Source organism: Microcaecilia unicolor, chromosome 1, assembly GCF_901765095.1.
Source record: "Microcaecilia unicolor chromosome 1, aMicUni1.1, whole genome shotgun sequence".
Classification (NCBI taxonomy): Eukaryota; Metazoa; Chordata; class Amphibia; order Gymnophiona; family Siphonopidae; genus Microcaecilia; species Microcaecilia unicolor.
In genome coordinates this window covers 151,229,698-151,246,746 of record NC_044031.1, presented here as the reverse complement: position 1 = coordinate 151,246,746, position 17,049 = coordinate 151,229,698, and the positions used below count along the sequence as shown (strand labels likewise).

The window sequence follows — 17,049 nt, the reverse complement described above, 5'->3', positions numbered from 1 at the left end:
ACAAGTCTACAAATATGACTCTACCCCAGTCTGACAATCTTTTCTTATTTGAATTTTTTTCTGTTTTGTAGAGGTTAATATTATGTGGGCTGGACACCAAGTACATCACAGTTCAGAAGATTACAATTTATCTACAGCGTTAAGACAATCCGTCTTGCAGAAGTATACATCTTGGGTAAGTGACGTCACAATAGAAAACTTTAGACAGTCTAAAGGTAATTTTCCTTCTTAAAAAGGAAGAGATATATGCATATCACATTTAATATTAACAGTTTGAAATGAGGGGCGTGATGTCAATGTATTTATGTTTTAGCAACACAATGATGCAGTATTGCACTGCTTTATGAAAATGCATCCTAAACAAAGAAACATAGGCCGCAAGACTATAAAGTGGCACCTAGAGGTAGGCATCACTTACACACATCAAAGATGACATGAAATTGACAATTAGGCACTTGTGTGCAAAAGTCACTCTTTTAAAAGGTATCACCCAGGTGCCATAGCACCTAACTGCATACGTTTGAGTGGCGCATAAGCAGGTCATGGAGGTGTCTTCCAGATTGGTGTGTAGTTTATAGAATACTATAAACTACGCGCATCATTTGGTGTACTTAGGTGTGCTAATTTATGCCTGCCATTGACATGGTGTAAGAGGGTACACTTACACATGGGTGCACCAATGTCGACCTTATGCTACTATCCTATAATGGAATCTTGGTGCCAAGATACTGCTATAGAGTTGGCACTGTGCACACAGCACTGGGGCCCCTAAACTGGTGCACCAGTTCATAGAATTGCCATTATATGAAGTGAAATAAGAAAAAGACCAGATGCTCTTTCCAGTTTACCCATCTAAATCAACTGCCCAGTGTCTAGAGTCACATCTTTTTCCAATGAGATCCTTGATGCTTTTCTCGTGCTTTCTTGAATTTTTACACTGCTTTCATCTCTACCACCTCCAATGGAAAGCTTTTCTATATATTTACTATAATTCCTGTAAAAAAGTATTTGTTTAGAATACTCCTGAGTCTTCCCCCTTTCACCTTTATCCAGACCTTTGTTTTATTGAAAAAAGCCCAACTCACTTGCATTTATTCTTTGGAGGTATTTATATATCTGTATCATATCTCCCCTTTTCCACTTCTCCTCCACAGTACACATTTAGATTAAGTCTGTTCTTATATCCTTTAAGATGAAGGCTGTCAGCTATTTTAGTAGATGCCTGCAGAACCAACTCCATCTAATATATCTTTCTGAAATTGCAGTCTCCAGAATTGTGCATAGTACTCCAAATGAAATTTCACCAGAGACGTACACAGAGGCACTATTACATCTTTTTTCCTGTTCATTTTTCTTTTAATACACTCATGAATTCTTCTGTTTTTCCTCTCATCGGGAGAGGCTATTAATATTATACCTTCACCTCAGGTTTTATCCCAATTTTTCTTGTCCAAGATCTGTGATATACAGAAGCTTTTTCCACCTTCGCCTCTCCCAGACTTAAATGGTCTAAATGATACCTCTTTTCTTGTACCTCATGAATCTGGGATTACTTCTTTACTTACTGGTTCATCAACTTGGTCTACTTTTCAACTTCAATTCCTAGAGTCACTTTGTAAAACCCTTTCTCCATTAAGATCTACATACTGCTCTCTTGATCCTTTTTCTTCTTTGTGTTAGCAAAGGCTTGGCATCACTGCAGGCCTTTGTGGGTGTATAGAAATAATTTTATTGATATTAATATTTGTGCATAATGACAGCTATGTTGTTACCAACTATCTATGTTTTTCAAGGAGGTAGTAAAGGTTATAGAGGCCACCCTGGGAGGGGTATAGGATGGTAACTTGCTGGTTGTTAATGTTTAGATATTGCTTGACAAAAACACCATAGAATAATTACAGGTACTGTCGCTTTTATAGGAGGCCATCATCACAGAGGCTATTCAATTTCCAAATGTACATTCAGAAGATCAGAACATGCCTTCTGTAAAATTCATCATTGAATTGCATCAAAATATTGCATTCAAACTATTCGAATAGTACAAGTCATTTGAAAAAAAAACTGTAGTGAATGCAGCAAACTTATTCTGCATTATAGGAGCCAGTTCTGTGGGTGCTGTAGGTGCTTGAGAAATTCCAAATATTGAACAAATTCCTTCACTGTGTCTAGGCAGAGAGAATTTCTGTTGGGTTTAGAACCCCCAATCATTTTGAAAAGTTGGCTCCCATGCCTGTAGTGGAACAAAGAAAGCACCAACAGAATCATATTTTGAGTGCTGGCTGTGCTTCAGTGTGCAGCTTCTCAAAACGCAACTGAAAAATAGAAAATACTTGTAGGATACCACTGATATGTCAATAAATTTAAAAAATATCCAGTCATTCTAACACATAATTGAAAATGACTTCCAGTTCACTCTCAACAACTCCACTATAAAACTAGAAAATGGTGTTGCTCTAGAAATACAAACGCTCAATGTGAATTATTTATATGTTCCTTACTATCTTTGACCCTTATTGTACCTTAATACCCTCCCCTTACCTGACCCTTACTTCAAATTATATTTGTCTACCCCCACAGGACTTGGCGATCGCCTTTACGGTAATATGTAAGCCAGATTGAGCCTGCTAGTGGGTGGGAAAATGTGGGATACAAATGTTACAAATAAATAAATGTATTAGGATTTAATTAATTTAATTGGTTAATTTAATGAATTAACCAATCAATGGCTCTGACATCAACAACTGAGCACTAATCATAACAAAGAAGCCCATTAAAAAGTTTCATTTAAACCCCTTGGCTGCACTTTTTTAAGTTTGTGTATCCAATATTATTCCTGGTCCGTAAGCAGCTCAGCTCTGTTGCCTCCCAAATGCAATGGGGGAACACAATCAGTGACCCACCATTTAATACCCATCCAAGAATGTCCAGTTTCACACCAGTGGGAAACAAGAGAGACCATGAGGGGCATAATTGAACGAAAACGCCTATCTCCATGGGCGTTTATCTCCAAGAACGGGTCCGTGAAGGGGCGGACCGAACCGTATTTTGGGAAAAAATAGACGCCCATGTTTTATTCAACAATGTGTGAGCTGGGCGTTTTTGTTTTTCAGCGATAATGGAAAATGAAAGCGCCCAGCTCAAAAACGAATAAATCCAAGGCATTTGTTCGTGGGAGGGGCCAGGATTCGTAGTGCACTGGTCCCCCTCACATGCCAGGACATCAACCGGGCACCCTAGGGGGCACTTTTACAAAACCAAACAAAAAGGTAAAAGAGCTCCCAGGTGCATAGCACCCTTCCCTTGTGTGTTGAGCCCCCCAAATCCCCCTCAAAACCCACTGCCCACAAGTCTACACCATTACTATAGCCCTAAGGGGTGAAGGGGGGCACCTACATGTGGGTACAGTGGGTTTGGGGGGGTTGGACGACTAATAAGCATTAAGCAGCACAATTGTAACAGGTAGGGGGGATGGGCCTGGGTCCACCTGCCTGAAGTCCACTGCACCCCCTAACAACTCCTCCAGTGACCTGCATACTGCTGTCAGAGAGCTGGGTATGACATTTGAGGGTGAAAATAAAAAGTTGAGAAACTTCATTTTTTGTGGTGGGAGGGGGTTAGTGACCACTGGGGGAGTCAGGGGAGGTCATCCCCGATTCCCTCCAGTGGTCATCTGGTCATTTAGGGCACTTTTTGGGGCCTTATTCGTGAAAAAACAGGTTCCAGGAAAAGTGTCCTAAATTCTAGCTAAAAACGCATACTTTTTTCCCATTATCGGTGAAATGCGCCCATCTCTGTTCGGCAGATAACCACGCCCCAGTTCCGCCTTCGCCACACCTCTGACACGCCCCCATCAACTTTGTCCGCATCCGCGACGGATTGCAGTTGAAAACGTCCAAAAATCGGCTTTCGATTATACCGCTTTATTTGGTTTTGTGAGATAAACGTCCATCTCCCGATTTAGGTCGGAACTTGGGCGTTTTTCTCGTTCGATTATAAGCAGGCATATCATTTCCAATGTGAATCCATCTTTTATGCTTGTGGAAACAAAGTTGCACTTTCCTCTGGAATGGAATGCACAATGATGTCATTGGAATGTAGTGATATCATTGCAATGCATAGCTTGGAATGCATAGCGTTTTTAACATTTTTAAAGTGATTTTAATGCTTTAAATTTATAAAAATGATGCAATTTAGCTAATCATATGATTCTTTATTGATCAAGAGGGACATTTTTGATATGATGTCAACTTTGGACGTTTTGCGAAAATCGTCCAAAAACTGAATAGGAGAGAAGGTCATTTTCGAAAGAGAAAAATGTATATCTTTTGTTTTTGAAAATACAGTTCCGAACGAGGTTTTGTGATTTGGATGTTTTGTTTTTTTGGTCCATTTTCGAAAATAAAGTCCAAGTGTGAAACACACAAAATCAAGCTGTTGGACTGCAGGATGAGCCAGCATTTTTAGTAGACTGGTCCCCCTGACATCCCAGGACAACAATAGGGCACCCTAGGGGGTACTGCAGTGGACTTCATAAACTGCTCCCAGGTACACATCTCACCATTGCTCCCTTACCTTGTGTGCTGAGCCCCCCCAAAACCCACTACCCCCAACTGTACACCACTATCATAGACCTTACAGGTGAAGAGGGCACCTATATGTGGGTATAGTGGGTTTCTGGTGAGTTTTGGAGGGCTCACAGTTTCCACCACAAGTGTAACAGGTAGGGGGATGTAGGAGCCTAGGTCTACCTGGCTGCAGTGCACTGCACCCAACACTAGACTACTCCAGGGACCTGCATGCTGTTCTAATAGAGCTGAGTATAACATCTGAGACTGGCATAATTTTTTGGGGGGGGTGGGAGGGGGTTAGTGACTAATGGGGGAATAAAGGGAAGTCATTCCTTATTCCCTCCAGTGGTCATCTGGTTATTTTAGGTACCATGTTGTGCCTTATTTGTAATAAAAACAAGTCTAGCTCAAAACGTCTACGTTTTAGTCCTGAACAGTTTTGTTTTGTTCCATTATGGTTGAAAAAGGTCTAAGTCTTAGGAATGCCCAAGTTCTGCTCTGAACATACCCCTGACATTCCCCCTTCAGATTTGGACGCACTTCTGGCGGACTTCAGAGAAAAACGTCTAAAAATAAGTTTTGGAAATATTTGTGAGAAAAGCATCCAAATGCAGACATGCCACTTTTTGGACATTTTTCTCTTTTGAAAATGATCCTGTTAGTACACTTTTATTGAGTTTCGAGAGTATCTGCAATTTTCAGCGTTTCCAACTGCGATTGAGTTGTTTTTAAAACATATTTCATTTTTTTAATTGTGAAACTGATTTTTATTGTCCTTTTGAGGCATGCCCAATTGATTTTATGAGGCTTAGAGAATCTTTTGGTGGATTTTAGAGGTTTTTTCAAAGTGTTTTAAGATTTGACCCTTGACCTCTTTGGCTGGAGACATAAGCAGCATTGAATCGGTGCCAGCAGTTTCACCACAACAAGCTGTCATTGTGTGCTGCTATTTCAGAGAGAGATGCCAAGTGATACCCATCCTGTTCACACAATCTTTCTTCTTGGTATTTTTATTTTATGGCTATTTTGTTTGCTTATGCTCTTTTGTTCTTTACTTTTTAGCCTTTATCAAGTAGGTGGAGCCTGAATACACCACTTAGGCAAGCCTATTTCTGTTACTCCTCCCAAATTGTTTTGAGCAATTTATACTTTTAATTTTAGTCTTTTTAGTTAAATTCAGATATAATTTGTCTTGTTTTTATGATTTCCATTATTTATGTTTTCATTAGTTGTGCCATATTGATTTACTTAGGTTCTTACTAACAGTCCTTGTATGCCCCTGATGCAGCCCTTGTGTGGGTGAGATATGGCCATGTCGGGCTTTTAGGTCTCTTAACTGAATGTTGTGGTGAATCAACAATTTTCTGGACTTTCTTCATTGATCTGCTCTTTGTTTGCACCTCTTATAAAAACTATAGTACTTGTAATTATTCTATGGTGTTTTTTCCAAGTAAATGTTTTCACCTATTTTTGGACGTTGGTTTATCTCATGCTTTAATATTGACATTCTTAATAAAGCTGTGGCTAATGTTGCACCAAATTTGACGTTTTATTTTTTTGGATCTGATTATTTAGTAACAAGAATAAGTACAAGGAAGTGGTACGAATTCCAATGTTATAGCTCATGAACACAGGCTTTTGAAATTGGCTTGAGATTTACCTCACTTCCATTTCTGTTTGTGTCTGTTTTCTGTGGTCATACTTCTGGGCCCTTTTGCATCTGTTTTCTCCGGTCCTGCTTCTAGCGCTTCCTCAGTGAACACTGAACAGAATACTTGCTAAGCAATTACACTTTTTGTCATCAGCCTTTACATATTCTTTTTTCCAACTTTAAGTCTTGAAATGCCATGTTTGTACTTCCTCTGGTCTTTAACATTCCTACATAAAAAGTACTATTCCCATTTTACCATTTCAGCGATTTTTGCTACCATTTGCATCTTTGCTCTCCTAATTACATTTCCATCTTATCTAACCTTTGCCAAATATTGTTGCCTTTCTTCCTCTTTCTGTAATTTCCTGTAATTTATGAACTCTAGCCTTTCTTTTATTATCTTTTCAGCTATACCATGATGCAGTACTGCTGTGCTTCTCTGTTAGCATGTCTTAACGTTTTAGCGTGAGCTAAATCAATTTAATACATATTAACCTATCAATTATTGTGCACTAAGTAGATCAGCATGTTAAAAAGTTCAACACATTAATATTTCTTTTAATAAATAAGAGGTCTTTTTACTAAAGGGTTGCCATGAACCTGAAACTGAACCTGAAGTGAACCGACATTTACTAATTGTTTTGTTCTGTTCTAAGGTCTTTGAGGTCTTTTCCTCCAAATTTTCGCATTGGATTACATTGAAATTTGATTGATAAGAGATTACTATTGCATCAGATCTTTTTTGTTTTACTATTCTGAAGTGCAGATTGGAACCAGTACGTAACACCTTAGCCCTGCCCAGGCCCCTCTCATGACTATGCCCCCCTTTGGAATTGCACGCTGTGAAATGTAGGCACGTACGTTATAGACCACAGTGTAGGGCAAATCCATAATTACTACCAATTAAGTGCTTTCTAATTCTAATAATTGATTATTATCACCTAGGTGGCTAATTATTTTACATGTGGATCTGCAATTCATGCCCAAAATAGTACACCTAACTTTGGGCCACCTCTACAGAATCCAGCGATAAAGGTGCACAGCAGTAATGCTTTTTGTTCAAGTTCCTACCATGTACGCTGTACGTCTTTCCACTATCCATTCCTGGATATTTACTGTGATAGGCACTTCACTTTGGAATTCATTTCCCATAGCCTTACGGCTTGAAACCTCCCTTGAAACCTCCCATCTCGAAGCTCACCTGTTCACACTTGCTTTTGACTCCAGCCAACCTTTGCCAGTCACGGGTGTGACTCAGACTATAGTTGGCATCCTTCCTACCCTCGTCTATTCTTCATGCTCACCTTTAATGCTCTTGGATTTTCTTTAACTTTCACACCTCTACTTTCCTGGTTTTATTGTAGTTCTGCTTCTTTCTGTTGTGATTTGGAATTGTAAACCACCTTGATGGTTGTCCCTTAGGTAGTATATCAAGAGTTATTTTCTAATATATTTCCATCACTCATGATGTATTGTAAGCCACATTGAGCCTGCAAAGAGGTGGGAAAATGTGGGATACAAATGCAATAAATAAATAAATAAATTTGGAAACGTAGGGGTTCTTTTACTGAGCCATGGTAAAAAGTGGCCTGTGGTCGTGTGACACATGTTTTTGGAGCATGCTGGGCCATTTTGTTTTACCATGGCTGGGAAAATACAACATTTTTCAATGGGGCAGTAAATGGCCGTGCGCTAAAATTAAAGGTAGTGCGTGGCTATTTACTGCCTGAGCCCTTACCTCTAGTCATTGACCTAATGGTAAGGGCTCATGTGCTACTCACACAGCATGAAATAGCAATAGGTAGAAGCATTCTATTACTGCAATTTGACTTATCAAGTGCTTTTGACATGGTAGACCATGCCATCCTGCTGAGACTTCTCGATTACTTTGGTGTCAGAGGGAATGTCTTAGCCTGGCTAACCAGCTTCTTAACCACCAGGACCTACCAGGTGAAGTCTGGCTCACAGTTATCCTCTCTGTGGCACCAGATTTGTGGAGTACCCCAAGGCTCGCCGCTCTCTCCTACTCTTTTCAATGTAATGCTGATTCCTCTGGCTGCAGCCCTTTCAAAACTTGGCCTTCACCCATTTATCTATGCAGACAATGTCACCATTTACGTCCCATTTCGTACGAGCTTCGCAGAGATTGCTGATGACATCAGCCTTGGAATTAATACCATGCTTGCTTGGGCCAACGCCTTCAATTTAAAACTTAACACCGAAAAAACTCATTGCCTCATTCTTGCCTCTCCCTTTAATAAGATCAGGCCCACCAACTTATCGGAACTTAACGCTGCTGGATCATACCATCTCAACCACCAAGAAAGCATTCTTCTCTCTCTGGAAGCTAAAGCGAGTGAAACCATATTTCCCAAGGGGAGTTTTTTTGCAATCTAGTCAGATCGTTAGTCTTGAGCCGACTGGATTACTGCAATGGCATCTACACAGGGTGCACTGGTGTACTCTTAAAGAAGCTACAAACCGTCCAAAACACAGCAGCTCGACTCATATATGGAGTGTCAAAGTTCACCAGTTCCAGTCCACTTCTTGAGAAATTACATTGGCTTCCTGTACAAGAGCGTATAACTTTTAAAATCTGTGCCCTAGTCCACAAGATTCTCTATGGAGCAGCCCCTGCGTACATGGACGCCCTTGTCCACTTACCACCAAGAAACTCACTCAGAACTGCCCATTCTTACTTAACCCTCCATTACCCTGCGTGTTCTAGGCTGAAGTATAAAACCATGTATGCTTCCACCTTTGCCTACGTCGGTACTCACTTGTGGAATGCCCTACCAAAATCAGTGAAAACGGTCCAGGATCATCTGACTGTTTTAGGAAGTCGCTTAAGACCTGCTTATTTGAGCAAGCGTACCCCAAAAATCCTGTCCAGCCTCACTAACCTCAGGACGCTGCCATTATGGACTGACGCTGCTATTATGGACTGACCCATTTCTTTATCCTTACCTCTCTGCCCTGCTTACCCCTTTCCATTTATTGTACCCTGTCTATTTGTTATTCAAATGTTGTAAGCCACATTGAGCCTGCCAGAGGTGGGAAATTGTGGGATATAAGCACTGTAAAATAAATACCTAAATAAATAAATAAATAATCATGCAGTACACACCAATGTGGGTTAGCTGTCAATTACCACCAGGAACGCCCCTCCGCAGTAGAAAATTATTTTCTACTGCAATAACCAGCACATGCACTACCCCAGCAGTAGTGCTGATTTGACGCATGCTGCCCATGCATTAGCCCTACCGCTGCTTTGTAAAAGGACCCCTTAGAGACTAGGATAATGAAAGGTGCATCAGCAAGTTCAGTCCTCTTAACTGTGCTTGCTCTGTAACCATTGAATAAATTCTAGCACTATTATACACCATGAAGCTGCTTAAGCTGTCCCATAGACAGTGATGCTGTGTACCTCTTCATGTGCAGAATATAGTTTAACAAAATCACCCTAAAAAAAATCTTAACACCCATGGGACAGGCTCACCATACAGTGCACAAAACTCGAAGCATAGCATGAAAAATGGAGCATCAAAATAGCAAGTGATGGGCACTGAAAATTGTTAGGGCAAATAAAAAGCTGCTGTCTTTGATTTTTACCATATGGTAACATTTTTTACTTTTCTGAAGGGGAAGAAAGCTGAGGGTGAAAGCAGAAGAATAGAAAGTTGATAGCCAGTACCTTGTCCTGTGATTTGAACTTTCTTGTTTTCAGATAATTAGCTTGACCAGGTGGGAAATGGCTTATATTCATATAATATTGTGTACCCAAACATGTGAGTAAAAATAACACTCTTTTGGAGTTGAACTACATCCCTCCTGTATGGTTTGAAATATTTTAGTCCATTTCTAAAATCCAGATTAAGGTTAACTGAAGCATTGATCACCATTCCATTTCTCTGACCCAGAAAGGTGTTCAAAGGTTACGGAAGGCGCCATGTACCTAATGAGTTCAAGCTTTGTAAGCCTTCTGGCATCTGCTTAATGTCTGATTCTAGCTTATTCTGAGCAATTTTGTTTTCTTAAGCATAAGCAGTTTTTCTCATACATATGTATTTCTTTCTGATGTAATGCTTGTGGCTATAAATGTAGCCAGAAATTTTGCATCATGCATTCCATCCATCCTAACACTTCTGTTTTGAATGCTTGTACTGGATAATGCAGCTTAGCATGTGTGAGCAGTAAATCTACTACAGGAAATCCATTGCATCCTTTCTGATGAATTCAGCTTTCCTTTATTTGCAGGTGTCTACCGCTAGCCTTTGCTGGTATACATAATTTGAATGCTACAGTGGCAAAAAAAGAATGAAAAATCTTAGCATCACCTGGTTAATTAATATTTAATTATTTCATGCTATAGTTTTGACTTGGGTTGTTTGTATAGTCCAGGGTTCCTCAAATCCAGTACTCAAGGTCCACACCCTAGCCTGGTTTTTAGGATTTCCACAATGAATATGTATGAGATCTATTTTCATTCACTGCTTCTATTGAATGCAAATAGATCTTTTACATACTCATTGTGGAAATGCTGAAAACCAGGCTGGGATGTGGACCTCGAGGACTGGCTTTGAGGACCCCTGGTATAGGTAATTAACAGTAAATAACCAGGCCTAGCAGTGGAATGATGAGCAAAGAAAGTAAAATATACTTTAAACTAACTAAACAAATGCAAATTTCTCTCTGGAAAAGCCATATTTTAATAAAGGCAACGCTAGTAGGAAGATTCATACTCTTTTATGTTAAAACTTAATGTACAACATAAGTGACCTGTAAACAAATGACAATGTATGCATCTTTTTCATTTTCTCAGATTTTCTACTGTCCTATGGCTCTCTTTATACCGCCATCGGTGGCTGCTGTTCATTTTCAATTCAACCTTCTGTACCAGTTTTGGATACACACAGAGGTAAATCAGGGCTTGAGCTATACTTTCAAAGTGATCCTCATGCAGTATTCCAGCAAACTACTTGTAGAAGCTTTATTTTTTTCTGAATCCTTTCAGGAAAAAACAGGCTTTGCCCTGATAGCACAACTGATCATCCAAGACGACTTCAGCGGTGGTTTCCTCACAGAAAGTGGAGCAGCAGCTTCAAACCTCTGTATGGCCAGAGATTTTTGTATTTGTATTGTGGGTGTCGGGGAGGGGAGATGGGGCTTTGGTAAATGTTTTGTGGGTATCTGGAGAGGAATTGGGGTTGTGCTGCAGAAGGAACCTGAACTGTAGAGGTAGAGGAGGGAAGTGCAACAGTTGCAATGGCACCTCTGTTCTTTCTTTACTAGGCCCACACTGCGATACATGCTGCGTTACCTGACTACCCTGTGAGATTAATGCAGGGCACGCCCCCTGCACTTACCGCACAGGCATATTAAATTTTACATTAATCATGCAGCAAATGCAAAATTTGCCACACTTTTTTTTAAAAAGGGCCCAGTAGTGCCATTTACTTTTGACTTTGTTACTTAGGAATAAGAAATTGATTTTATTGCAAATGGTTTTCTCTACCCAATGTTTGAAAAAGCTATCATTTCCACATCCATTTCAAGAATGAGGCAAACTAAACAGAGTAGTTTAGCTCTTGCCAGTCATTCTAAAAACTAACCCCCCCCCCCCTTTTTACAAAGCCGCATGGCAATACCGACACAGTGAATGGGCTGTGTCGGCATTTCTGCACCGACAGCCATGGCTTCGTAAACAGGGGGATAAGGGGCTGATATTCATCCCACAGTGGTCAGTGATTTTTAAAATGCCAGCCACCACAGGTAAGAATCCACTGGATACTGAGTACCAAGATCCAGATACCTGCCGGTGTCGAATATCGAAGAATCAACACTGACTGGCAGTGCTATCTGATAAGCGGTAATATTGAAACCACTAACTGGATGACCTACAGCTCAAACTAAACTCTGCCCACAGATTTCCCCGACACTGTCCGATAGGCCCAATGTGGTCAGAAGGAATATTCAGCGGCACTGTCTGGTTAGTGTCGTTGAATATCCCACTTGCCGGTTCTTATCCAGTTAGCAGCACCTGCTAACCACATATCAGCCTTTGAATATCAGCCAGTAATTGATTAATTCACATTTTATTTATTTATTTATTTATTGTGAACATTTATATCCCACATAATCCCACCAAGGCAGGCTCTATGTGGCTTACAATGTTTGGGAAAAGTACAACATAATAATTCTAGTGCAAATCAGAATATAAAGTAGATGAGTGGAAGAGAGGGAAACAGCAGGGGAAAGGAATATTATGAAGCTAGAAAGGCGATAGTGGTGAATAACTAACATAGTAACATAGTAAATGATGGCAGATAAAGACCTGTACGGTCCATTCAGTCTGCCCAACAAGATACTTTATATGTATACACAAGTTTGATTTGTCCTTGCCTTTCTCAGGGCACAGACCGTAGAAGTCTGCCCAGCACTGTTCTTGTACTAAATTCTGAAGCTATAGTCCCATCCCTTTCTATTCAGTCACGATCAGGGCATAGACCGTAGAAGTCTGCCCAGCTCCCGTTTTGTTTCCCAATTACCGGCATCGCCACCCTATCTCCGCTAAGATTCCGTGGAACCTTTCCTTCTAGACAGGATTCCTTTGTGTTTATCCCACGCATGTTTGAATTCCATTACCATTTTCATCTCCGTCACCTCCCGCGGGAGGGCATTCCACATATCCACCATCCTCTCCATGAAAAAATACTTCCTGACATTAGTCAATTCATGTCCTCTAGTTCTACCGCCTTCCCGTCTCCGAAAAAGGTTCATTTCCGGATTAATACCTTTCAAATATTTGAACGTCTGTATCATGTCACCCTTTTTTCTCCTTTCCTCCAAGGTATAAATTTTCAGGTCAGCAAATCTCTCGTACGGTTTGCAACGCAAATCCCATACCATTTTTCTAGCTTTTCTTTGCACCGCGCCCAGTCTTTTTATATCTTTAGCAAGATATGGCCTCCAGAACTGAACACAATACTCCAAGTGGGGGCCTCACTAACGACTTGTAGAGGGGCATCAACACCTCCTTTCTTCTGCTGGTTATACCCCTCTCTACGCAGCCTAGCATCCTTCTGGCCACGGTCATCGCCTTGTTGCATTGTTTCTTCACCTTTAGATCCTCAGACACCAACACCCCAAGGTCTCTCTCCTGAGTCGAGCTTACTAATCTCTCCTCTCCTCTCCTCTCCTCTCCTCTCCTCTCCTATCCGGTATCTCTTTTTTGGGTTTCTGCACCCCCAGTGCATCACTCTACACTTATTGGCATTAAATTTTAACTGCTAATCTCCTCTAGGGTATACACTATCCGTTTGTTTTTTCTTATATTAAGTAAGTATTACAACAAAATAACACAAAACCTGACTGTAGTGATATATATTTCTTGAAATATGCTTATAGTGCTCAGTAACTGGGTATATCATGCTGGGCTGCCTGGCAGTCCTAAATTGCTTCATACCCGACCAGACATCATAGCACCAGTGCCTCCTCCCTACTACTAATCCTGCAATAATAATACTACAGGGGATTATCATACATCAATGAACAATAACTACCTCCAGAATAAAAAACCTCCAGAATAAACCTCAGCGTCGGGTGGGCTACTTATCTTGGTGTTATGAAGAGGTGGTACATAAGGAACAGCACTTAATCTATCAGTGGCGCATGGTGAACCCCCATGGCCAGAACAAGGAGATTGATTGGTGGGCGGTGACACTCCTTTCATAAGGTTTAAAAGGAAGGGGAGTGTCAAGGAGCGATGTTACTGCACATGCACCGGAGTCCCCGCCGGTTGAAGGTAGAAGTTGGGCAGTTCCCGCCACAGGTTGGCCTACAAAGATTTTTTCAAGCTTTAGTTTTTTTAATTGCATATATCACAGTTAAAATATGAGATTGGATCTGTGAGTATGACGCCAGTTGAATTCTGTTATCTGTTTTGTTATTTTCAGAATAGCGTTCCCCTGAAGACGCTCTCCAGCGAAACATGCTTGCATGTAGGGAACCAAAAATGAAGACAGGGAACATTCTTTAAGGCACTTTTATTTCATTGCACGTCACCAAATATACTGAGGTCCCTGCTGGACCAGATTATACCAACTACCACCTCTTCATAACACCAAGATAAGTAGCCCACCTAATGCTGAGGTTTATTCTGGAGGGTTTTTTTTGAAACTTTAGTTATTGTTCATTGATGTATGACAATCCCCTGTAGTATTATTATTATTGCAGGATTAGTGGTAGGGAGGAGGCACTGGTGCTATGATGTCTGGTCAGGTATGAAGCAATTTAGGACTGCCAGTCAGCCCAGCATGATATACCCAGTTACTTCCTGTTCCGGGGCAGAGAAAGCAGGGAAGCAGCAGAGCCGACGCAGCTCCCAGTGACGTGCACTGGGGGCAGATCGGCCCTCCCGCCTGCCCCCCACTGAAAGGTAGGGTGCGTTTCGGGGGGGGGGTGCTCTCCGGAGGGGGGGCGCCGTGCCCTGCACCGGGGGGGGGGGGGGTGCGAAGTGGCGACCTGCCCCGAGTGTCACGCACCCTCACTACGGCACTGAGTGTCTGGACTGCGGGGTCACAATCCAGGTAATTGTTTACCCTGAACTCCTAATTTTATTGAGAGAACTATAAATAATGGCCGCAACAAGGGGCCCTTTTACTAAGCCGCATAGGCATGTACACCAGGGTACCTTTGCTGGCAAGGGTCCCCAACCCCCTTCAGCCGAAGTCCTCTTCTCTGGCGCAGCCACGTTGCTGATCTGCAAGGGCAGGCTTTTGTTTCTGTGAGCCTGATATGCGTGCAGGACAGGCCGCATCGGAGAAGAGTACTTCAGCTGGCAGGGGTTGGGGACCCCCGCCAGCAAAGGTACCCGACGGTGGTGGCGGGGGAGGGTTGGCGGCGGCGGGAAGAGGGGGTTGAAAGGGTTGGCAATGGGGGGGTCAAAGGTGGTGGTGGAGGCGGGGAGGTCAAAAATGGCGGGGGGGGGGGGTTAAAATGGGTGGGGGGTCAGTGGTGCTGGGTGAGCTAAAATGTGCCCCCTCACCTCAGGCTCTGGACCCCCTCCCACCAAAATCTGGCTACGCCCCTGGCGTACATGCGTCCTACGTACGTCAGTTTGGAGTTACCACCTGGCTACTGCGTGGCCCAGGTGGCAATTTCATATTTTACCTGTGTCCACTACCTGTGCCAAAAAATAATTTTTATTTTTCTGCGCATGGTGGAAACCGGGCAGTAATCATCATTCTACGCACGTAGATGATTACCACATGGTTACTGCGTGAGATCTTACCACTAAGTCAATGGGTGGCGATAATGTCTCAGACCCAAAATGGACACGTGCCAATTTTAATTTTGATTCACATCCATTTTTGGCAAAAATGTAAAAAAGGTCTTTTTTATAGGCACACTGAAAAATGGATCTGTGCGTGCCCAAAACACGCTCCTACACTAGCTCAGCTCATTTTTCAGCACACCATAGTAAAAGGACCCTAAGTCAGCAACAAGACTCAGAGACCTATTGGATGATAGTCATCCTGGATTCCCATTTATTACTTAAACATGGCTGGCCTTATTAGATGATTGATCCTAAATAAAGAGAACTTTGCCCACTGGACTACAAAGCTCTCCATGTTCCACATGAGGATAAATGGGGTGTAGCATATTTTTATAGGGAATTTTTAAATATGCATATGTGAGAAGCTAGTAATCAACTAGGTTTGGAATGCATGGTGTGTGTGAAAAATTTGATGAAATATATTTGGATTCATTATGGTATATACTGTGGTACTGTCCTCCGTGAAAATGGTAAGCTATTAAAGAACTGAGTTATTGCAAACCTCTTTGGAGGTAATTACAGAACGTACAACTTTATTGGTAACCTTCGCCTTCGAGTCTGACAGAAACAATGTCTTGAGGCTCTACTTCAGAAACATTTCTCAACAATTTCTTGGGTCAAGGATACAAGTTTTTCCGGACTTAAGTAAAGCTACACAGAGGCAGAGAAAGGAATTCCTAGTGCTGAGACCACGTATTTTAGCACTGGGTGGTACTTTTACTTTAAAATTTTCCTGCAGATGTTTAATTTCTCTGAACTCAGTTAACTACGTGTTCTTTGACCCCGGTAAATTGGCACAACTTATTTCCCATAAGGAAAGTGACACAGCTGAGCGGTCCCTGACTGCTCCAACAGGTAGCTGAAACCGCTGGCTGGGTAACAAACTCTAGCCTCTCATAATATTCCTTTTTGTTAAAGATTGAGACAATATGTTTCTCTTTAAAAAATTTCCTTATATTGTGGACGAATTTAAATGTTAAATAAAATATCTGGCATTTATTTCATGTAAATGTATAAGTGAAATTGAATAAAGAAAGTTAAAAAAATAATAAAGATGAAGATTTTGAATGACCAAATATTCAGTTAAATTTGACCATATTTTGTTGTTAGGCGATTTGAATTTATTGATCCTAAAATGAAAGAATAGCTCTCCTTTCTGGATTCTCTCGATCTTTCCTATCCAAAATCTGAAGTTACTCATAATAAGGAGCATCAGTTAGACTTTATTGCCTTTTCAACTCACAGTTCTTTAAATATATCAGTTCTTCCAGGAGGGTAGCAGGCCATACCATGGCCTGACCATCATTTATTAGATTTTATTATGAAATGGAAGGAAAATTTAAACAAGTCCAACAATCGACCTAAGAAAAGTTGTTGATCCTAACAATTTTGGGGCTAGATTAGATGAGAGAATCAGTAAGGGGAATGTGTCAAGGAGATATCATATTGATAATTGGAAGTAGATAGCAGTTTCTGTCAGTGGCGTAGCCAGA

General features: G+C 41.3%; 1 protein-coding gene across 1 annotated transcript in view; it reads left to right on the top strand.

Annotated features, from left to right (window-relative positions):
* AGMO (alkylglycerol monooxygenase) overlaps nucleotides 1-17,049 on the top strand; it is a 441,192-nt gene that overhangs the window by 155,569 nt on the left and 268,574 nt on the right. The window contains 2 exon segments of the mRNA XM_030201313.1: nucleotides 72-175; nucleotides 11,042-11,137. Of these exon segments, the coding sequence (XP_030057173.1) occupies nucleotides 72-175; nucleotides 11,042-11,137 (200 nt within the window).